The sequence below is a fragment of the Anabrus simplex genome, chromosome 7, assembly GCF_040414725.1.
Source record: "Anabrus simplex isolate iqAnaSimp1 chromosome 7, ASM4041472v1, whole genome shotgun sequence".
Taxonomy (NCBI): Eukaryota; Metazoa; Arthropoda; class Insecta; order Orthoptera; family Tettigoniidae; genus Anabrus; species Anabrus simplex.
The window spans coordinates 129,610,566-129,634,358 of record NC_090271.1 but is presented as its reverse complement, the minus strand read 5'-3'; the positions used below and the strand labels follow the sequence as shown (position 1 = coordinate 129,634,358).

Here is a 23,793-nt window from a genome sequence, read left to right as displayed (position 1 = left end):
CAGATTAATCCATGTATGTGTAAGGAATCATACTTACATTTTAAACCTAATCAGATAGTCTTTTAATTTACCTGTTACTGTAATTTGTGGTATATTTTAAAAAATTGGAGGGTCTTAAATTTACTTGGAAACAAAAATACGCTCGTAGATTAGAACAACTAAAGAAATAAAACTAGTTTAGCCGTGCTGAGTGCCTCAGACGGTTGAGGTGCTGGCCTTCTGACCCAAACTTGGCAGGTTTGATCCTGGTTCATTCCAATAGTATTTGAAGGTGCTCAAATATGTCGGCCTTGTGTCGGTAGATTTATTGCCATGTAAAAAGAACTCTGCAGGACTAAATCTGGCACTTCAGCATTTCCAAAAGCCGTAAAAGTAGTTGGTGCGACGTGAAAACCAGTAACATTATTTATTAAGAATTAGTTCAGCTGTTCTTGTTCATCAGTCATCAATGAAAGGAGCCCTGTTGAAGTTATATTTTAAACTGGCTAGCATTACTAAGGAGGGAAAAATCAACAGATCTCTTCTACTTTCCTCAACATCTGCCTTAATGTAATTCTTGGATAACATTCTTCCCTGTGGTTCCCTTGTTAGCACTCTAGGTAACTTTTGGTTCACGAAAGAGTACAATGATTTTTCAGTGTATAAAAATTCCTTGTACGTTCATGAGTGTGTAGCTTATTGTAAAGTTGAGTCTAGATTTATCCATGAACTGATTATTTTGTCCTTTGTTGTGTCCAGGTCCTACTCCTGTTTCAACAAGTAAAATACCATCTCCTGTACATCAAAGCTATATACCACCTTCAGGCCGAAAGCATACACCTTCTCCACATTGTTCTGGAGTGCGGAATCTCCATTCTCCTGTTGGCAATCTTACACTGCATGTAAGTACTCAGAGTAGCTAAATATCAGGCAAACCTGGAAATATTAACAATAATGTAACCTTAGAGCAGTTACCAGCAACATTAAAATAAAAAATTAGAACATGAAACAGTAACTGAACTTAGAACAATTGAAAATAATCATAAATCAAAATAAAAGAAGGTTAAATAAATGACAACTAGAGATCAAGGATATGGAAAGCGGAATGGATCCGATGAGGTGCGGGAATGTAAACTTTAAAGAACTGAACTTTAGATTAGCTTAGTTAACACCTATTTATTATTAAAAAGAAGAAATCAAAAGGAAATTAAAGTATACTTATTTAAACATGAAAACATAAATGTGAACCATGATAGAATTGAGTGTACAAACGTTCTTACGATAATTTTACCAATGCTATTATAATGTTCAATAACGGACCAACTATATTGATGCTAATCTTGTCAAAAAGTCATTTGTTACTATAGAGTATAGACACAAAATAAATTAAAAAATAGGATGTGAAAGTGAATTTGTCCGCTGCTTAGATGGATCGATATTTAAAGAAAAGATAATCAATTGCAATTGATTACAAGTTGAAAATGTGAAGTGACCACCACCACTAAAGAAGAATACAGGTCATAGGAAAACAGTTTAAAATTAGTTAGAATTATCGAGGTCAAGCTTAGTGAGTAATTTAATTTTGAGGTACAGAAACTGTTAGAAAAGCTTGCCTCATGCAAAAGTGAGGATGGATGTAAAACATTATTACACCATCATGAATTAATTTTGATTCAGGTTAATTAAATCAACAGGTGAACTCTTGTAACAAGTTAAAATGTGAAATTAAGTAAAATTAAGTTACATTAGGAAATTTAAGGTGAAGGACAACACATCCACTCTACAATCCTGAAGACAGAATGAAGCTACCCTGCGATGCTCTTCCTGAAGGTAGCACACATTACGATGCCAAACAGGAAACAGCACTTCAAAGTTAATGACCAGTGAACTCACAGAAGTTACCTTTCAATTTTTCTAAACCAGTTAAATGAAAATCTTTGCTGGTTGTTTTGTCCTTCAGCTTCTAGAAGCTTGTGTCTTGTGCAACATATTCAAGTCCCAGAAAAATTGACACATGTGGTACAGTGTCCCACAAGTCCTGATGATTCAAATTCAGACAATCGTAAATATTGACGTTTTTGAAGTTGCTTTTAAGTAAATAATTAAATATTGAAATAAATACACTCGCAGCACAGGTCATAAATTAAATTTAGGGATTTCTTTCAAAAACCTTGAATTTTAAAATGTTAAAAACTCATTTGGTAATATTTAATTGGTAAACAAAAAGACGATGCTGCTGTTAATATTTAAAAAAATATTTCTGCATGTTTTACTTGTATTCATGAGTTGTATGTATGGTGAAATTCACTGCTAGAAAAATTTCTAATTTGTGCATTCAGGTACAATGTAGAGGTGTTCAGCTGTCTTTTGTAGTTATTCGTATGTCTTTGGAGTTGAAATATGCCAAAACTTATATGAAATAGACAATACCCTTAGTAATTCTTCATTTTGAGGCTTTACCATTCAGTAACTTACAATAAATGTTATTACAGTGGAAACTGATTTATTTTATAACTGTTAGGTTCTGTAGTCTGCCAAAACTAATTTTGAATAAATAAATTTATAAACTATCTGAGAAATGAAACATATGGTAACAGAATTATACCTGAAAAAGAAACAAACCAAACCAAACCCTGTGGCACAGCAGCCCCAAAGGGCCATGGCCTACCAAGCGACCGCTGCACATCCCAAATGTCTGCAGATTACGAGGTGTAGTTTGGTTAGCACCACAAATCCTTTCACCATTATTCTTTGCTCTGTAGACCAGGTCCGCCATCTCACTGTTAGATAGGTCCTGAATTGTGATCATGTAGGGTTTAATGGACTTTGAACTAACCCTCAAATCCAGGTAAAAATCCCTGAGGTGGCCGGGAATCGAACCCAGTGCCTCTGGGTAAGAGGCAGGCACGCTACCCCTAGACTGCAGGGCTGGCTAAAAAAGGAAACAGTTTAATTAAAATAGAATGATATGTTCTGTTCTCACAACCCCTAGACCGCAGGGCTGGCTGAAAATGAAAGAACTTAATTAAAATACAACGTGCGTTCCATAAGTAATGTGACAATTTTTTTCTGACGCAACTGTACACTGCAGCGTGTTCTAACCTGCTGGGCTAGGTGGAGGGGGGTGTTAGTTTCAAAAGCTCTTTGTCTCATTCGGCAGCGAGCTACCGAAGAGTCAGGACGTGCGTTTCCGTCAAGCCCGTTTTGAGTTCATGTAACACGGCACAATGGATCGTTCTGTAGAGCAACGGTACGCTATCAAATTTTGCATTAAACTTGGGAAGTCCGCCACCGAAACGTTTCCATTACTTCAGCAGGCCTTTGGGATTGATTGCTTGTCCAAATCACAAGTTTTCCGAAGGCACAAGTCGTTCATGGAGGGCCGAGAGGAGATCACCGACGAACCTTGCAGTGGACGGCCATCAGTCTCACGAGTCAGCGAAAATGTGACGCGTGTGCGCGATTGTTTGAACTCTGACAGACGGCTGAGCCTTCAATTGATAGCACAAACTCTAAACATGGCAAAAACAACAAACAAGTGCTCAAAAGACTGAAAAGGAGGGTCTCTGGCTGCCGAAGCGACATCAAGGATACGTGGAAAGTTCATCACAACAGCGCGCCGAGTCACAGCGCCTTCATTGTCAACGACTTCCTGGCCAGGACCAACACCCTATTGGTTCCCCAGCCTCCCTACAGTCCTGACTTGGCTCCCGCTGACTTTTTTTATTTTTGTTTTCTTGGTTAAAAGGAGTCATGAAAGGAAAACATTGGGACACGATTGAAAGAATCCAGGCGCATGTTACATCTGCTCTAAAGGACATTCCGGAAAAGGCCTTCCAGGCATGGAAACACCGCCTCCAGAAGTGCATCAACGCAAGAGGGTGCTATTTTGAAGATTTTTTATTATTTGTAAGGATATATTCAATAAATGATTTTTTATGAATTTGGTCGCATTATTTATGGAACGCACCTTGTAGAATGACACATTTTGTTCTTGGAAGAACATCATCGGTCATCGGTGATGAGGAAATATTCAACAAAGTGTGTACACCAGGAAATGGGGGCAATGATGGATACCAAGAAGAGAAAGAAGAAAATTCTGCATCCTCTATTTTGACTTTTGGTGAAGTGATTAGTGCAATAAATTGGTGTTGTAAGCATATTTTGCAGTCAAACCAGAATGGAGAAAGAACATTAGCATCACTGATCGACTTCTGGAAATAGGGACAATCACACCATGCAAAAAGTGTCTAGCAGTCCATGATGAGCAACAAACATTTGTTTTAATGATGATAAGAAGTAAAGTAAGTAAAACATTAGTGCATGTTGTATAAATTCATCTTGTTTTTGTTGTTGCTTTTTAACGTGTCTTCTAATTACTATACATGAAGTCAGTTTACAGTAAAATACAAGAGATCTTAAATACAGTTAGTCATGGAGATTACAGTAATAGTGTTCATGACCTACTGTCAGCAGCCTTGAAGATGGTTTTGCCCGTTGTCTCCCATTTCGACACCAGGCAAATGCTGGGATTGTACCTTAATTAAGGGCGCAGCTACCACCTTCCTGATCCTGATCCTTTTCCATCCTTGAGTAGCTGAAAACCTTTGACGTATTAGTGCGACATCAAACAACTTGCAAGAAAAAAAGCCCTTCATGAAATGTAAATACTGTACTATATTTTAATGTGAAATGTGTTGTACAGTTAGTTCAACATAGCAGAAGTTAAAAATACATACAGTAAAACATACAGTGCAGTATTAATTTCATGGGTTGTTACTATAGTCTTAAATACTTAAGGAGTTTGCGAATTTGGGAACTGGTAAAACTATTAAATTGGAGCTAAATTTTACATTCAAAAGGATGTTCGTATGTTTGTTTGCTTTGATCTAGGAAATTTTGGGTAGTAAGAAATAGTTTCTCTTTACAACTTGCTCTCATTTTCAAGCAACGCAGAAGAAGATATCGGAGGCTATATGACAGAAAAAGGCCTCACCAAGTAAAGAAATGCTTTGCCCTTCGAACGAGAGAGGGAGGAATAAGGTGTTCAAAATAGCAATCCCGGAAGAAGGCAAAGAAACAGTGGACAATGAAAACTTTTGGCCTAAGGGGAGCACTTTTCGCCCATTTCAATTTCGGTATTAAAGTCAGAACCCAACACTACCTATCCCCGCAAAAAGCTATCAGGATGGCAGATCGCGCAGCAACAGCAACAACATGCAACACCTCAAAATAATGACGTGGAATGTAGAAGGCCTAAAAGATATAATTGCCATGATCCCCTTTCTTACTTTTCAAGAAACTTATGTGCTGCTCCTCACAGAAACTTTCAGCATAGAGGAAGTATGCATTAACCCATTCACTGCCAAGCCGGTATATGTACGTTATTGAAAGCCGTGCCTTGTCCGCCAAACCTTTATATATACACATTTTGGTGCAGTGTGTACTTCACCGATATTACAATTGTATGCGATATAGTGTTTTGCTTTGAGATTCTGTGGAAATGCTCAAGGAAGTTCTGTGCGGCCGATATACCACTCCATTTCGCGTGTGTTGAAAGCGATCTGGTGTTATTTCAGTTTCGTTGGAGTGGAAGATCTTTCCCGCTTACATGTAGCCATCATGGTGCCTTGAAGTATACAGTCATCTCTTGTTGACGAAGAAATTGAGTGTTTCCTCATAAATAGTCGTTCAGGAGTGCTATATTTTGATAATGAAGATGGAGAATATCTAAGTGGTGATATTGAACTACAAGAAAGTGCGAGACAAAGTAGTAATGATGAATCTCATGCGGAATTGTCACCCCTTCCTCAGATAAATTATTTTTTCTCAAATGTAAGTGATTTTGATAATACCAGTTCTGGAATCGGCAATTTTATATTATATTTCAGTAATAGTATCACCGAGCAGAGTAGCAGTGCATATTAAAGTGCTACGTCTATGGAGCCAAGCTCTGCACTCGGCAGGCGAGTGGGTTCAAACCCCACCATCATCTGTCCTGAGATTTTTTTTTTTGTGGTTTCCCTTTTGCACTCCCAAGCAAATGTTGGGATAATTCCTATTCATAAACCACAGCCGATTCCTTCCACTTCCTTACCCAGTTTAACTCACCATCATTCATTTCATATTCATTATCTTTTCAACTGAGATTTGTATCGCGAAGGGCATCCGGCCGTAAATATATGGTGTTAAATATCTCACTCATCCCTGACCCTGTATTGGGCTGCGGGACTAAGGGGATGATTTGTATTCCATTAATTGTATCAGTAAACAGTATCTGTGAAAGTGCTTCTTCCTTAAAAAAAAAAAAAACCCTGGCCCAGAGGGCTCACCTGATCATCAAAACTCGGTAGTGAAAAGGTTAACAGCTTCGACGGTATCCATTTCCTAGCCAAGAAAGAAGGCAGAGGCCGACTAGCAGGCGGACTAACCTGTTTCATAAAGCCGCACTTGCGACCCATCAACTCAATTATTCATACAAACTACACTCTGACAGTAGTCACCAGAAAAATTAACATAATAAGAGCATACTTCACACCAAACACAGAACCAGCGGTCATCATTGACGAGCTGTGTAAGGCAACAGAGAACATAGAAAGGGACAAGCCTATCGTCATAATGAATATAAGACCAAGTGTAAGGACTCAGCTTTTAAAGCATGGTAGTTTGTGGTCTCGCCATTGCAAGCACTGCAAGTGATTATATCCAACACATGCTCCTGTAGTCCCGGCAGGCCGGGGATAGAAAAGTGCGGGAGACATTACTGTGCAAGATGTTTCAGTGAATAAGTTGAATATGCTTTCAGTTCATAAACTCAGTTCATTGTGTGTTGTGTACTTCAAGCTGTTGAGGTAGATGCCGGCATCTACGGTGGAAAAGATGTGCTTTGGTACAGTGGAGATGGGAGAAGAGACAGCCCAGGTACTGGGGATTAATACAAGTACAAAATCGCCCAACGGTTAAGCAGGCGGAAAAGGAACCAATATAGTAACCTTGGTTCCCAATGGCTGTGCTAGCGGAAGAGGCTATGCCAGACGGACTGGCTACAAAGGCGCAACGTAAGTTTTATGGAGTCTGCGGCAGTTCGTTTCAGTTCCGGTGCTTGATCTTGCATGTGTCACGCTATATGTGCTGCGGTGAATGGCTCTGGAATCATAGTGTGGGGGCCACTTTGTGGCAAGTTGTAGTCCACCTTAAACAAAGCCACGCCAAATGTAATTTCACTTGCTATTCAAAAGTCCAACGGCAATGGAATAAGGATGGCGAGAGCAGGTTTTGGGTGAAACTGGGAGCTTCTAGTCTGGACCTGCACGTTGGTGATTGATATGTGATGGTCGCCTTCCTGAGACCTTGTGACTACTCAGGGATCTGGTCCTGTATCTATAACTGGGCAGGCCTATTTTGGATCACCGCTGTCCACCCTGAAGGGGGAAGGTTCTAGAAAATGTGGGCTAAACGTCTGTAGTCACATTCGAACCCGTCTGCGAAACCGCACTCAGAAGGCCCCCCAATTCATGCGGTCGAAATCAATAGAAAATGGAGTGCACAATTTTAACTGTAGGCACGTGGAATGTCAGAACGCTACTTGACCTGAAAGACAAGAATAGGCCCAAAAGGAGGACAGCTCTTATTACCCATGAGCTAGCAAGGCTAAACATTGCATACCTGCCAACTTTCCCGATTTAGGCGGGAGACTCCCGATTTTTTACAATTCTTCCCGCCTCCCGATTATTCTATTATTTATCCCGATTTTAGCCTATTTTTTGGTGAACTGCAAACATTTGTTTTCAAATCCTGCAATTTCAGCTTTTTTACGCCAGTGGCCAGAAGTCCTTCGCTCATTGGCCACTTTCAATTAAGTTCAATTCTTTCTTGTTCATCTGTGACTACCGAAAGCACATGTGGAAGCCCCAGTATCTGGATCTATAATTTTGGCGGGTGTATTGTTGAAGTTAGGAGGATCGGATTATTACGTGTTTATTCAATAATGATTTCCTTAGGGTTAAGGTATATTTACATTTGAGTTGCCATTAGTTTAGTTGGAGGTGTATTAGTGGGTGGATGAAAATATAAAGAATAAAATTAATCAGTTTATAGGCATTATCTGAGGGATAAAGAAATATTAAAGTTTTTAATTATTTTAGTATGACATACGAATGTTATGAATTAACAAATTTCTTCATCAGAAGTAGGTGTTAATTACTATAAAATGGTTTAAGAGACCAGTATTAGTGTTACAATGATTAGTTAAAAAGGAGGAAATTTTCTTGGGGTAATATTTTTTTGAAAAAGTGCACATTTTTTGCATTTTTAGTAACCAACAATTTTTGGAAAATTTGAGGTTGATGAAAAAATAATTAAAATAGATTTAATTGATAAAGATTAGCAACTATTTTGAAATTATCTGAAATTTAAATTTTTTTAAATAAAGGCCATATTTAAGATTAGTTTTGGAATAGTTGATAATATTTAGTCTATTAATACTTCTCCTCCTATACTGATTAATCCCATCGCGTGTCACTGTCACCTGATTTTCAATTACAAATACTTTCCATAGTGAATTTTAAACTTTAATTGGGCCAACTAGTCATAGTGGAAGAACTTTCATCTTTATTTCATTATTCTCACTTATTTTATTTATTAACATTTTAGGACTATTTCCTTAACACATAATTCTCTAAATACAGAAGCCACCCCTCATTTAATCAAACTCTATAATAAACCCAATCACCTAATTACCTTAATGTTGGTAAACTATTTATTTCTTACTTTAATCGTAATTGTAAAAATCACAAACATCTTCCAAGGTCGTTTACGACAAAAATTTTAATGGCCAAACCTATACAAGTATCACACCCTTTATTTAAAATTGCTAACAATTTCAATGATAATGACTAGTGACTTTTCTAGAGATTTTAGGAGCCATTTGGAGACAGTTCTGACTAATTTTAATTTATCTCAATATAAATAAAATACTAATGTCTGTACATTGCTCAGAATTTAAAAAGAATGATATTTCTGTACTGGTCGTAACCATAGTAACAAGGGGAAATGCACGTGTTAATTTTCCGTAATTTCTGTATGTATGTATTCACGCTCATCACGAGAAAACGGCTAAAGAGAATATAATGAAAATATATAACGTCAGGGAATAAGTCGCTACAGTCTAGGCCCTAAATAATTTTATTCATGCTGAGTGAAATGGTAGTTTAGGGGAAGGCCTAAAATTTTATTCTCAAATATTTATGTTATTATTGGCCCTATCAATAAATACTACATAACTAAAGTTATATATTATTAAATTTCCTATCATTTATGTCTTATACATTTTTACCGTACCGGCTATGATAAGAGATATTCATGAATTTTGATTTTTTTTTGCTAATTCCATATCAGCGCCGAGGTATGAGAAAATGGGCGAACGTAAGTCGGGGAATAAGAAACTACAGTCTACGCTATAAATAATTTTACAAATATGAAGTTTAGAAGCTTCCACCTAATCAATACATATATTTACACTCCATTGTTCTACAGTACCGGTTTCGACCTTGTGAAGATTATCTTCAGCTGATAATCACAATATGCAATTGAAGCATCACAATAAGAATGTCATATGATTTGGGTGAAAACATAGTCATTACAATTGTTCTGGTTTAGATAATTGTCTACAATAACTGATATGATAATTAAAATAATTAAAATTTAACATTACTATATGTATATGAATGATGTATGTTAAAATATGTTTTTCTTAAATTATAAAGGTGTCATATAGTGCGGATAAAAAAACGTTATCAATTTGCAAATGTTTTTCGTCTTATCTTCGTCTACGTTAATCAATATGAGAATTAAAACTTTGCAATACTATTATGTGCACAGGTGATATATGTTAAATGTACAATATTCTTGAATTATAAAGTGTCAACTGTTCCACATTAAAACTTATGGTTAGATGAATAAAACATTTTGAAGTACAGATTAATTCTTGCGGCGTGTTGTATATACGACTATGTTACATGATCAGCCGTGTTCGTCTACTGGTGGTATAATAGTCTGAGTTTCTTGAGGTAATATGAACACTTATGTTGAAATCAGGTAGTTGTCCGGTGTTTAGTGCGGGACTTCGTCGATATATACACAAAGCTTATAGTTTATGCTAAGACTGAATTGACCATAAAATGCAGTTTATAAATGTAGATAGGAAGTTGATTTGGCGATGCGCTACCCTTTGTTATAATGTTGTGAAATGTCAATATGTATTATAATACTTGATTTCAACATATCTTGTGGTTTTTTTTTTTTTTAGCGTGAAAGCTTCTTTCTTCACTTTGTGTTGTTGGACGTATTTTATATTGTAGACATGCTCGACGTGCTGCCGAATAACACACATCAAGTATCAACCTACTATCTCCCGAATACTGGATACTGGCCGCACTTAAGCGACTGCAGCTATCGAGCTCGGTGAGAGACAAAAACTAATCTAACTGTACAAAATATAACACATTGAGTGGTAAAACATCCTACGCACAACTATATACACCTTGAATCATGAGCAATCTCATGAGCACAACAATGTGGATCAGAACCACACAAAATAAAATCACATAAATGGCAAAAATACCAATCAAAGACACAAGAACATGACATATTTTCCAGGGCTCACCAAGGAAGCATGGAGCATTCACGCAGCTTTAATTCACTCAAAGCCTTGATGGAAAATATAAGGAAACATAATTTTACACCTTAAGTAACACATCCTATTCAACGTAGATTCCTGAAATAAATTACATGACACAAAAATCAATCAACTAGTGGACTTTATAACGACGTGCACAAATCAACGTGGATTCCTGAAATAAATTACATGACACAAATTCATAAAAATAACAAAGTAGGCTTTAACTTTCAACACATAATTCAACATTGGTTCCTGAAATAGATTACATGACACAAAAATATTCTTCAGCGCGGTTATATCACAAAGGAAAATCCAAACTAAATGCCGCGATATAAAATCTCGTCTACTGCAACAACCGTAGTGACATGGACAAAAAAATGAATAAAATCACGAAGTATAGGCCGCTGAAATAAAGCTCTCCTCGGTAGACATACTTCTCATCCTCACCAACACACGGTGGAGTGACTCAAAAGCGGAGATTCAGTCTTCCAAAATAAAGCAGCAAATATCAAAAACACAGGGTCCAACCCTTTACACATGCTGCTCAACAGTCTACCCAAGGCAAGTCACACAACCATAAAATGCAGGCCTTTCAAATGAGGAATGCGTCCTCTTACTCAAAATCACACTAAACCATACCACATATCCTAAAGTTGCCAAAACTGAATAAGTATATAAAATGATGTCATCTAACATTCGCATGAAAAGAAACAAGACCGCACTGGTCACAAATCAAAGCACTCGTGCTCTTAAAGTTAAACATGAATAATACAGTGGCCAACTCTGTAATAATATCATCTGAAACAAAGAAATTGCCACATAGACATTCGATCATGTCTGAACATCTGAAAGTTACTGAAATATCTTATCCTCACAACATAAGAAACTTGCATAATAATAATAATAATAATAATAATAATAATAATAATAATAATAATAATAATAATAATAATAAAATTTTACAGAAAAATTGATTTTAATATTCGGAACTTTAAATACGAAACTGCATTCGAGGAACTCGTGAATCAAACACTAATTTACACTCATCTTGATATTCAAATAGTCATGAAGATGACACTATCAAAGTTTGTGGATCCAAACTCTTCCATCTCACACATACTCCTTCACACGTCATGCAAGAAATCCCAGAAAACGTGACGCCATGTTTCCATACACTTTGAGCTCCCATTAATAATACTTTAATCTAGTCCTTTCATTTGAATCCTTGTTTACATTTAAGCCGCAAGATGTACACTGCGTCTCAAACATCAGAGCAAAACAAATCAGAATAAATTAGGCTAAAATAAGACACTGACTCGTAAAAAGAAAAGGCGCTAACCACTTCAGCAAAAAAAAAAATAAAAAAAAAAAAATAAAATAAAATAAAAAATAAAATAAAATAAAATCTGAATAAAATGAAAGGCAAGCTGCGACCATATGCAATCGGTCCATATTTACATTACAATCATATTTACATTAATAAGCTTCCTAACCTTTACTTTAAATAGGACGTAGTCCTTCCAAACAAAAGCTAAATTTATTGAAATTAAATATCAAACTAACCTATCCCCTTTAACATTAAAATACGATAACACTCGCATAATTACATTGAAAATTCTGTACTCATCTATTTCCTTCACTTATCGCCACCTGCTTTTGGGACAGCCGGCAACCCATCATTTTAGCCGGCCATATCGGAAGTGGTGCCTTCAGTAAAGAACTGGGTCATCCCTAGGGTCTCCATCCTTCTGGCGTCAAAGTGGTGATCTCGTAGTCTCTGTCGCTGCTTCTGGATGTTGTTTAACACATTGGAGACGGCCATATTTGAATGTGCTATCCTCCAAAAATCGCTGTATTTTTAATGGTTTGTGAAAATTTTTCAATGCTAGGGTAAGCCATGATTATAACAACTTTTGGAATGCATAGAAAGATCACACTTTCTTCTACATAAAAATGACTTTTAATTATCACAATAGTGCAGCAATTTTAAAATATAAATTTATGAAAATAACATGTTTTACAAACGAAAAAAAATCTGACGCAGCTATGGATGCCAGTTTGGCTAATATTTCAAAATTTGACTTTGTGTGCACATCTACTGAAACACACTAATGCAGATTCGAACCTAATTAGTCAATTGACACTGGTATTCTGGTTTACAATAAGGAATTTGCATTCCCACTGTTCTTTGTTTGACAACGGTGTTGCATCGAGTTGCTGCAGGTACATGGCAAACCCCCACATTTTTAGGAAGCGGTATAAAATTGTATTACAGAACCCACTTCAAGGAAGCGATGTAAAACTACGTTACACTTCACACCAATTTGAAATTAGCTCATTTTCTACATTTACTAACCTGAAGCGTCAGAATCATCATGTTTACTTAGTGTGTAAAATTCTCCTCATCCTCATTTTCAGAAATCGTGTCTTCCATAAGAACATCCATTATGGATTCGTTGTCGAAATTTCGTACACTTGAATTAGACATGCTAAATATTCACAAGAATTATGCAAACAAGCCTGTCTCTCGAACACACACACTTCCTGACCGCATGTACCGTACATACTTTCCCGCCCATTTCACAGCTGGGAGTCAGCGATGATGCAGCCTTAGGTTATGTAGGAACGTGGCTGTGTTATCAATGCCTTGAAAGAAGAGCTCTCGACTTATGGTCATAACTAGTGTATTTTATGATTATAGAAGCATTCAGCAGTATCTTATCGAAGTCACAGCTCGCTGAGACGGCAAATACAATTTTTTAGCTACAGTGAAATCATGCCCGTAGATTCTCTGAGCTCCGTCAGCAGCAATGAATTAGCGCACCCGTAGTTTCTACGAGCGGCGTCTCCAATGTGTTAAAACATCCCCTCATTCATGGTGTAGAAAACTGTGTCAAGATTAATCCACCAGTTACTAGAATGCTACAGCCGGGGTAATTTGCACTGACCGTGAAATCAGTTCCCATTCAGTCGTGGAACAACTTCTTATCTAATCGTGTAATTAGGTCAAATATTTCCCATTTAAATGCTTGACTGGAAATTACTGAATTTGATAGCCTCGTAAAATCTGTTTACACTGGCAAGCTACTAAACATTGAATGACTATCTGGAAACTGGTCTTCCCTTCGGAAATAAAAAAATAAAAGCCATACTCAAACGATTAACATCTTGGATAATTGAAATGCAAGACTGAGCGTCTTAAACCAAAGTTCAAGTTCCCACACGATCAAGAAACATAAGTTCTGACTCGCACTCCCATAAATAGTACTTCTCTCGATGTTATCTGCACAAAATCTCGCCGAATAATAGGTTAGCTACCCCATGCACTAATCACTTTTATTAATTCCTACTCTCATACACAGTTGTATCCTAGATCGGGGCCATCGCTCGCATAGACCAAATCGTAGCCAAAATGTCTGTGATGCTATCATATCATTGGTCCAGCACATCACGCTCGTGGTGCTTACTTCAAACGTATATTTCCAGCTCTTCTAGCCTCACGCCGGGCCTCCGAAATGTTTTCCGTTTGTTTGGCCGTTGGTGTTCTATTGTTTCCTTGTTCTGCTTTGTGTATGTTATGTAAGAATTCCTCCTTCTAAACATAGCTGGTGAGCAAATAAAACCAAGCTCCAAGCTCCCTGCAGAAGGCAGATGTTCCTGGCCAGTTACTAGTACTTAATAAAATAAAATCTTCTTTATATGTTCGAATAGATGACTTATTAAATCAGCACTTCAATAAGGGCTCGCCATAAAAAACATGGTCTAATTGCCATTCCCTTTTCTCCAATCAGGATGTTTCCAAGTCATGAGTTTATTAGGCTTTCTTTTAAAAAATGTTGATTTGGATATAAGGTTATGCTTTCTACAGAGTTCTACGAGTCTTTGGCCTTTTTTGTAAATTTATATGGACCCTGTTTTCCAATTATGTTCTGATATTTTATTCTCTTCCTAATTGTGCATTATAGTCTGCTAGTAAAATTTTAACATTGTTTTTTAATTATTTTATTTATTATTTGTTCAAGGAGATCCCAAAATGAATCCACTTCTTCCTTAGTTTGTATCAGTTTTTTTTTTTTTTTTTTTATTAGTAGAGGCATAAGCATTTATTATCGTATAAATTTTGTTTGCAGTTTTAAAAGTCAACGTTGCAATTCTTGGTGATATTGTTTGCAAATCTATAATGGAATCTATTATTTTTATATTCACTATAAATGCTGTTCCAAATTGGGGACATTGCTTTATAACTCTTTGGCCTGGTTTTCCGTCAGGGCATATATTCTGTAATCTTGAGATTCAAATGGTTCTTCAATTATGTTTCTCATTTCTTGAAGTCTTTGCTATTCTTGCATATTCCACAATGGAAACAATCAGCTGTACGCTGCTTACTCTCGAGCAACACAGCCGGTTGGAATACACTTGGATAGCATTCACGGATTATTTGATGTACCTTCGGTTTCTTGTCTTGCCAGACGACCAAGTAGGGTACCTCCTTGGATAATACAGTGACCTGAAATCATTAGATTTGAACACCGGCCTGAAGGAAAACACGGACCCCTCCATTTATGGGAGACGCTTCGTGTTCATTGTTGGCCGGTACCCTGATTCGGTTGTTGATTTCATGGATAGTTCGAGGCCAGAAGCGGGAGTAGGCTGTGTTTTCGTAGTTGACAATAACAGGTTTCTTTTTTCCGTACCAAAAATCTGTAGTGTGTACACAGCAGAGCTCTTGTGCCATCTGTGAAGTTCTGTGGTACACACTGTCCAATGAGCGCCGGCAATTTCTGCTATGTACCAACTCCTTGAGTGCGCTACAATTTATAGATACATGTTTCCCCGGCACCCTCTTGTGCAACGTATCCAGGACGTGCTGGCCGAGTGTTTGGATGCCGGTACCGGAATTAAGTTTATGGGGCTCCCAAGCCATGTGGATGTAGAGGGAAAGGAGTTAGCTTATAAGGCTGCCAAGGAGGCTGTTACCTTGCCCTCGTTGCCTTACAGGGTTCCAGCCAGTTGCATTCGCTCTTAGCAGAGACGTCTGGTTATGTCCCATTAGGGGATGGAATGGCAGCAACCCTCTCTCATATAAGCTGAGAGTGATGAAAGGAACTACAAAGGTACAGAAGACTTTGCTTCGGGCTTCTCAGAGAGAAGCTGTCGTATTATGTCGTCTTTGGATTGGCCATGGCATAGTAACGCACTACTACCTACTGAAAGGTGAACGCCCCCTGGTGTGTACTTGCGGCGGTCATCTAACCCTGGTACATGATCTTATGGAGTGCGTGGACCTGGCCGATCTGCGCCGTAGTCTACAACTTCTGTGTGCCTCATCCTACGAGATGACGAGCATTCAGCAGACCTCATCATCCTTTTTATGAGTGATAGTGGTCTTCTTTTATTGTGTGTAAGAATGGTCATAGAAAACTTGGAAGACCACAAACGTGTTACAAAGATGCGCTAAAAACCAACTTGAAAAAGTGTCAAGTCAGAACTAACAACTGGGAAGCTACTGCACGCAACCGCACAGTCTGGCGTCATAATGTCTGGGAAGCAACTCAGCGCTTTGAACAAGGAAGGCGGAGAACAGAAATTGACAAGCGCAATGCAAGAAAACAACGTAAGCTCGTGAAGAAAACCAAACTACACAGCCAGTACCTAACAGAACAAATGTGTGTCAAAAATGCGTAAAAATCTGCTGTTCTAGGATTGGCCTCTACAGTCACTTAAGATCTCGCAAAAACTAAGTTCTTCAGGAAGACAATCATACTCATCTACAAGGGATAGCCCATCATCAGCAATGTTCTTTGTAGTAGTGTATTTTTGTTAACTACACTTTTATCACGTTGACTCTATTTTAGCTTGTATTTGCATATTTTAATGAAAATCCACAGCCTGTTTCCAGTCATTTGACCTGGTCAAGAATGGAATGAATGAAGCCCACCATCTAGCGGTGAGGATAGGAATTGTGCCAGCTGCCGAAGCCTGTCACACTCTTCTGGGGCAATGATTAATGAATGACAGATGAAATGAAATGATGTTGGAGAGTGTTGCTGGAATGAAAGATGACAGGGAAAACTGGAGTACTCGTAGGAAAACCTGTCCCGCCTCCGCTTTTTTCAGCACAAATCTCACATGGAGTGACTGGGATTTGAACTACAGAACCGAGTGGTGAGAGGCCCGGCGCGCTGCCGCCTGAGCCATGGAGGCTTACATATTTTAATGTGTTATTTTAACTTCTAACTTGAATTATATAAATCTCTGTACTTCAAGGCAATGCCTTACTCCATTTTAACCTATATTTTCTATAATTCTATTAGAAAATAAGCATTGCGGATTAGATCTACTGATTGTTAGGGACCGATGACCTAGCTGTTAGGCCCCTTTAAACAACAAACAACATCATCATCATCATCATCTTGAAGTCTTACTGTTAAAATTTTTTGCTTATGCAATTCATTTTATTATTATTATTATTGTTGTTGTTGTTGTTGTTGTTGTTGTTGCTGCTGCTGCTGCTGCTGCTGCTGCTGCTGCTGCTGCTGCTGCTGCTGCTGCTGCTGCTGCTGCAATTTGTAAAATATTGTTATTATTCTATTGCTATCTTTCTTCTCCACTTCTATTGATTGTTTAATTAATTTAAGCCAGTGTCCTTGGAGGAGGCCACATATAATTATGGCATCCTGTAAAAACACTGGAAAAGGAACTGTTGCATTGAACTTACCCATTGGCCCTCATTGTGGGTCTGTGGTGCAGAACTTTGCTACATGTATTATAATACATATTATGGTTGTTATTTTGAATGCAAGTGTGTGCTGAATACAAACATTCTGGTTGTAAGAACTCTATTGTCCCAAAGTTTTTCTCTGACATTTCTATTGTGGCAGCTGTCACGTTCATGGGGCTGTTTTGTCCAAAGCAAGTACATATAAATCTGCATCTTATTTCCCCTATTTTGGAGTTTTAGCATACTGCAAACATTTATTCTTTTTCGTTATAAAGTTTCTATAGACCATTAATATATTTTACATTCAGAGAGCACATTGGCCACTAAATGAGATGGGAACATCAAAAGGAAACTACATTTATCAGAAATATAGTGAAACCTAGTTTTCAAAATATCTACTGCCATGATTAAAGTATTTGTCACACTGAGACATTTAAAAAAGCATGGTTTTTGGATGCCTTTGTCAAACAGATCTAATCCCAAAGACTGGAACTGGGAAGTTACCAGGTGCATTGTCAGAGATGGGCATTGTAAGTAGCATGAACAGGTTTTCAACAATGCTGGGATGGGGTGGGGTGGGGTGGGGTGGGTTGGGTGGGGATGGGGCTAGGACTTGGAAAGTAACAGGCCTTAATTAAAGTAAAGCCACAACATTTGCATTATTGAAAATGAGAAGCCACAGGAAACCATTTTCAGGGTTGCTGGCTGTGTGAAGTGGGAACCCACCATCTCCTGAATGCATGCTTACAGGTACATGACCTGTACTTGCAGCCAGTTTGCTTGGTGCACACAGTCTATCTAGTCAATATTTGTGCTTGAATTTTATCATAATGTTTGCTATGACCACTACCTTCCCACCAATCCTAACCCTTTCCCATCCTTCCATCACTGAAAACCTTTGATGTTTTAATGCAACCTTAAATAAGTAGCAAAAAGAAAAAGAAAAAAAAAAAAAAAAAGTATGATTCATATGCTGCAACCCTGTGGGTGGGGGACACAGATGAAGAATACACCCACGGTGTTCCCTGCCTGTCGTAATAGGCGACTAAAAAGGACATGTGGCTCTCAGTCCCATCCTTATTTTTAATTTTTTTCTTGAGGGTTAGTTTTAGACCCAATCAAAATTTGATGTGCTTGCTGCTTGGGGAGGAGCCTCTTACATGTGTGATTACGCTCGAAAGTCCAGGCGGAATCCCCAGTCCATTTTAGTGGGATCGCCATGTACTCAGCAGTATCTGCCTGACAATGCAGCTCCCCACACAGCCAAATGCCAGGACATATTATTAATTATTTTTTAAAATGTATACTTGTCACATGCGATGAGGTACATGCTCTTGTGGCTGACTTGAGGAAGGGATTGCTATTGCTCATTGCTTCATTCAGCGCGTGTTGGGCATTGTCCAACATCTGACCCTGGGTAATACCTGCTACAGCCAGATGGGTATTGTCTTGGCTACTTTGTTCGGCTACAGAGGTACCTGATCAGAGTGGGTGGCATTCGGGGAAGATGTTTACGGGCATGGCTGGAAACAAATGTCTACAGTCTGTCACCCAAGTCTTTAAATTTTGATTCCTTCATGGGGTTAAGAGGCACAGCGTGAAAGTACAAGATCCACCTTCCTTAGTTTCCTGGTTGCTACCAGAACCCATGGGTTTAATTTCAAGCTGGTTAAATGCATCCTTTTAAGAAGATACATTGAATGTGCCTGTGGTGAACTTCAGGTCCTCAAGAAAATGCACAAATCCTTGAATCTGGTTTGCGAAGTCATCTTCCACCGACACCTCATTTTGAACACTGGTGATGAGTTGATAGAAAACATGAAGAACCATGGCGTGACACATGTCCAGCACATTACGCGTGAAGTCAATAGTGAAAACATTACCACCGGTGCCCTCATGGTTTTTTCAAGTTGGCATTGTTGCCAGAAAAAGTGAAGCTAACAACTTATCGTTGCCATATGAGACCATACATCGTGCCTCCAATGCGGTGTTATCAATGATTGATGGTTATGAATTTCATGTTTTTGGTCCGTATTGAACAATATATTATTATTATTACGGTGTTATCAATGCCAAAGGTTTGGACATATGGTATCTCATTCAAATCCATCTGTGTGTGGTACATGTGGAAGAGAAGCTCATGGCGCAGAAAAGTGCACACCTCCGAACAAGTGCACTAACTGTCCTGATCTTCATTCCCCTTGAGATAGGAACTGTCTGGTATATTTCAGTGAGAACAAGATCCAGGAGATCAAGACCCTGGATGATCTTTCCTACCAGGAAGTGTGCCGTAAGATCATTTCTATGAATGCACAAGGCACTAGATTGCAGCATGGTAGTACAGAGTCTACCAGGTTTGTTGTTTACTTCAGCAAGTCCTGAGAAGATCGCTGCACCCAAGGCGCAGTTGTTCCTGTGAGCGACACCGCAAAGAGTAAAAGCTCCAAGGTGGAAACCACCCAAAACCCCAAGAAAATATAAGAGGCTATTCTCGCTGAGATGTTTCAACATGTGGTTATGGACAAGATCTGCTATGGAAGACGCATGTGTGTCTCCCACGATAATGTGTGTCTTTCTTAAAGTTTTTAATTTGATAAAATGGATGATTTCATTTCACAGACAATGCCTTATTCTATTTTAATACATTTTAATCATCTTTCAAATAAGCTGGGAGCAATTCCTTCGATCTCTCAGAGAGAAGCAGTGGTATTCTGTCATCTTCAGATCAGCCATAGTATAGTGACGCACTCCTACTTACTGAAGGGAGAAACCACCCTGGTGTTTACTTGCGGTGGTCATCACCATAGTACACATCCTTACGGAGTGCATGGGCCTGGTCGATCTGCACCGTAGTCTGAAACTTCCAAGTACCATCTCCCTCACTCTCAGAGTTGACGAACATTCAGCAGACCTCGTCATTCATTTTATTCCATTTCAATACATTTTAATCTTACCGTATAATCCCAAATACCACCCGCAATTTTTTCCCCAAAATATTGGTTCTAAATCTCGGGTGCGAGTCGTATTCAAGCCGTTAATTCTCGTAAATATTTACTACTTTTACATGGAGTATTGAAATAGATTTGAAGACGTTTATCATACTCAATATACCACATCTATTTGGGCATTCAGATCTTATTGTGTTTTAGTTGTGTTCTAGAAAACAAGATCGAATTTTTCTCAATACAGTTTCAGTGGCACGTAAACGCGAAATGTAAGGTAATGAAATATGGTAAATCAAAGAATATGGGTAAACATGCGGTAAATAGGAAAGCCGCTGCTGCGGATGCTCGATCGTCATTTGTTTCACAAGTGTTGCTGGCATGCTGGGTGCGCGAATATCTGATCTTGTGGGATATCATACTTTGCGAGAGTCGAGACTGTTGGTTACGGAAGTCTACCTCGCTCACATTCGAACTCCATATCTGTCCCGTGAAAGTGCTGTTTCGATAGTAAGCAATGGATTCAGAACGGCGTCTGCGGTCATTTACTGTTCGTGAGAAACTTAAAGTTGTAAGTGAAGCTGAAATATATGGAAATCATGCAGTTAGCAGAAAGTACGATATTGATGAATCGTGTCTTCTTGGTTGGCGGAAGAAGGAGGAAATACTTCTAAAATCTAACAACGAACGCAGAGCATTCTGCGGGCAGAGTGCAGTGTTTCTGGAAATTGAAAAACAACTCCACAAATTTGTGATAGTAAAACTTGAGTTAGGATATGGTGTTTCTAGTGAAATGTGTCAATTGAAAGCACTAGAGATCTCAAAAGAATTCAAAACACAGGGTTTTGCTGCAAGCCGCGGATAGATCCGAAACTTCTATCTGAGAAAGCGATTATGCATTTCGAGACGTACGCCTATTTCACAACGTCTCCTTGGGGCATATGAAGAAAAATTAACGGCCTTTCAGCGTCACATTATTCATTTGAGGAAGCAAAATTCTCATTTGCTATCGCAAATTGGGAATGCTGACCAGACACCTGGTGGATACGAAGGGTTCTAAAAGTGTAACCATCAGAACAGGCAGTAACAAAAAGCAACAATGCATGGTAATGTTGTGCGTATTAGCGGATGGAACTAAACTCCTTCCATATGTGCTTCTGAAAAGGAAAACGCTTCCGAAAGGAAACTTGCCATCCAGTGTTATTGTTAGAACACATGAGTCTGGCTGGATGGACAGTGCGTTATTTGAGGACTGGATGAAGTGCATTTGGCAGCATTGCCCGGGATCTTTGTTACAAAAACGAAACATGCTTGTATTGGGCAGTTACTGAGGACATATTCCCGGAGGACTCACTTCTATTCTACAGCCATTGGATGTGTGCGTGAACCGGCCTTTCAAAACTGCAATGAAACAGTTGTACACCGAATGGATGTCTGATGGTGCTCACGCATTAATACCAACTGGACGAGTGAAGAGGCCTGAAGTGAGACTAATATGCAGCTGGATCAAGACCGCATGGGTGCACACTTCTAATGATCCAGTGTCCAAAAGCTTTAAGAAATGTGGAATTTCAAATTCAGTGGACGGTAGTGAGGACGACTATTTGTGGAAAGATGCCAGCGACGAAAGTTCCTATGGTGAAACTTCAGATTACGATGGTGAATTGTGAATGATCTGAGTATTGGACTGATTTTATTTACGATTTGAATTTATATTTGTGGTATATTTGAAGGAAATTAAATAGGTATGTAAGTTTTTTTTTTAAATTTCCGTATTTTGCCGTCTCAAATTTTGGGTGCATGTCTTATTCGGTGGCGGGTGGTATTCGGGATTATATGGTTTTTTAAATTCATACTCATTTTCTACATCATCTTCTTTTAAATTCTAGTCAGTGGATAAATTCTAAATTTTAATTATCGATCTATTTTGATTCATCTCATGACATGAGGTGCAGATGACCTAGCTGTTGGGTCCCTTTAAACAAGCATCATCATCATAATCACCACCACCACCATGCTGCCATTGCATCGACTGTTGCTTGCTCTCCAGCATGGCATGCAATAGCCATGTTTTATTCTTGGTGGGAATTTTATTTAATTTAATGTGGCTATTTCTAGCCTGGTGCAGCCCTTGTTAGGTAGACCCTCCGACGAGGGTGGGCGGCATCTGCCGTGAATTTATTTATTTATTTGTGTCTTTATTAAGTATTACAAGTTGTCTCTCTTTATTAAGTGGCGAAGTTAGGGCTCTTGGCCCTCTCTTACACTGAACCACATACATTTTTTTTTTTTTTTTTTTTTTTTTTTTTTAAGTATTAATGTAAAATATCATTGTAATCAATTACTGTTATTGAGATATGTAAGTCCGATAAGGAATTGCAATAATTAATTAAGACTACTACTGATGAAAAATTATAGGATAAATAAAGAGTGGCTAATAACAAAAAATATATCAACTTATAACCTATAGAATATATCTACAACTAGCTTAAAGGAAAACTTATTCAAATATAAGACTAAATTAATTTAACTGAATATTAGTATGTTACAATCTGAGTATACTAAGATCGATGATACTATGTAATCTATTTCTTTGAACAGTCTATAGCCTTAAATGAGAGTAGTAAGAACATAAATGGGATAGCCTAAGAACTTAAATCAAGTACATAATTTTTGGTTTCATTCACACGTCATTCACTCTTACATTCAATCGAGTCAACTGTTGTTTGTGGTGTGTGAGTTCCAGGGATGTTGGTGACAGTACAAACCCCCAGTCCCCAAGCCAAGAGAATTAACCATTTAAGGTTCAATTTTTCTGACCTGGCAGGGAATCTAATCTGGGACCCTGTGAAGCGAAAAGCTCTATACTGACCATTCAGCCAAGGAGGCTACTAGTGGTGTTTTTTTTTTTTGTTTTTTTTTGTTTTTTGTTTTTTTGTTTTGTAGAGATGTTGGTATTAGGACCCATTTGATGCACAGTTTTAGAACACCTGCCCCTGGGGGATAATTTCATGCAGCAGGTACCAAATTTGTTTGAGTTGTCAGGAATGATCAGGAACTGTGAAGCTTGACACACTGTCCATTGGGTCCACCAAAACCAGAGACTCTGCCGCTAGAGTCGTAGTGCACATTGGATTGGCCTTCTGTGAATAGCCCGCATCTTCATTGTTTTTGATATTTGATCCATACACCTCACACTATTGCTGCCAGTGAAATTTTATGTACACTCACATCTGGAAAATTTATTTTGGATATAAAAGCCACAGGCAGTCATTTTTACAAATTGAGGTTTGTGTCCCCCCTAGTGTACTGTCACTGCTTGTGCTTCAATAGGAGGCTTGTTGTGGTATCTCAGCGGTACTTTGGCTGCCAGCTCTTGTATACGTGTAGAAATTCAACGAATAAGCTCAGTGGTAATTTCACAATTGAAAGCCTTAAAAACTTGAATAATAGTAATACAGTTAAGACTAGTT

At 38.3% G+C, this 23,793-nt stretch overlaps 1 protein-coding gene across 6 annotated transcripts in view; it reads left to right on the top strand.

Annotated features, from left to right (window-relative positions):
- The window catches only part of LOC136877349 (uncharacterized), a 264,500-nt gene that overhangs the window by 59,186 nt on the left and 181,521 nt on the right, over window positions 1–23,793 (top strand). For all 6 annotated transcript variants that reach the window (XM_067151317.2, XM_067151316.2, XM_067151313.2 and 3 more), the window contains one exon: window positions 739–881. In XM_067151317.2, the coding sequence (XP_067007418.2) occupies window positions 739–881 (143 nt within the window). The remainder of the gene's footprint in view (window positions 1–738; window positions 882–23,793) is intronic.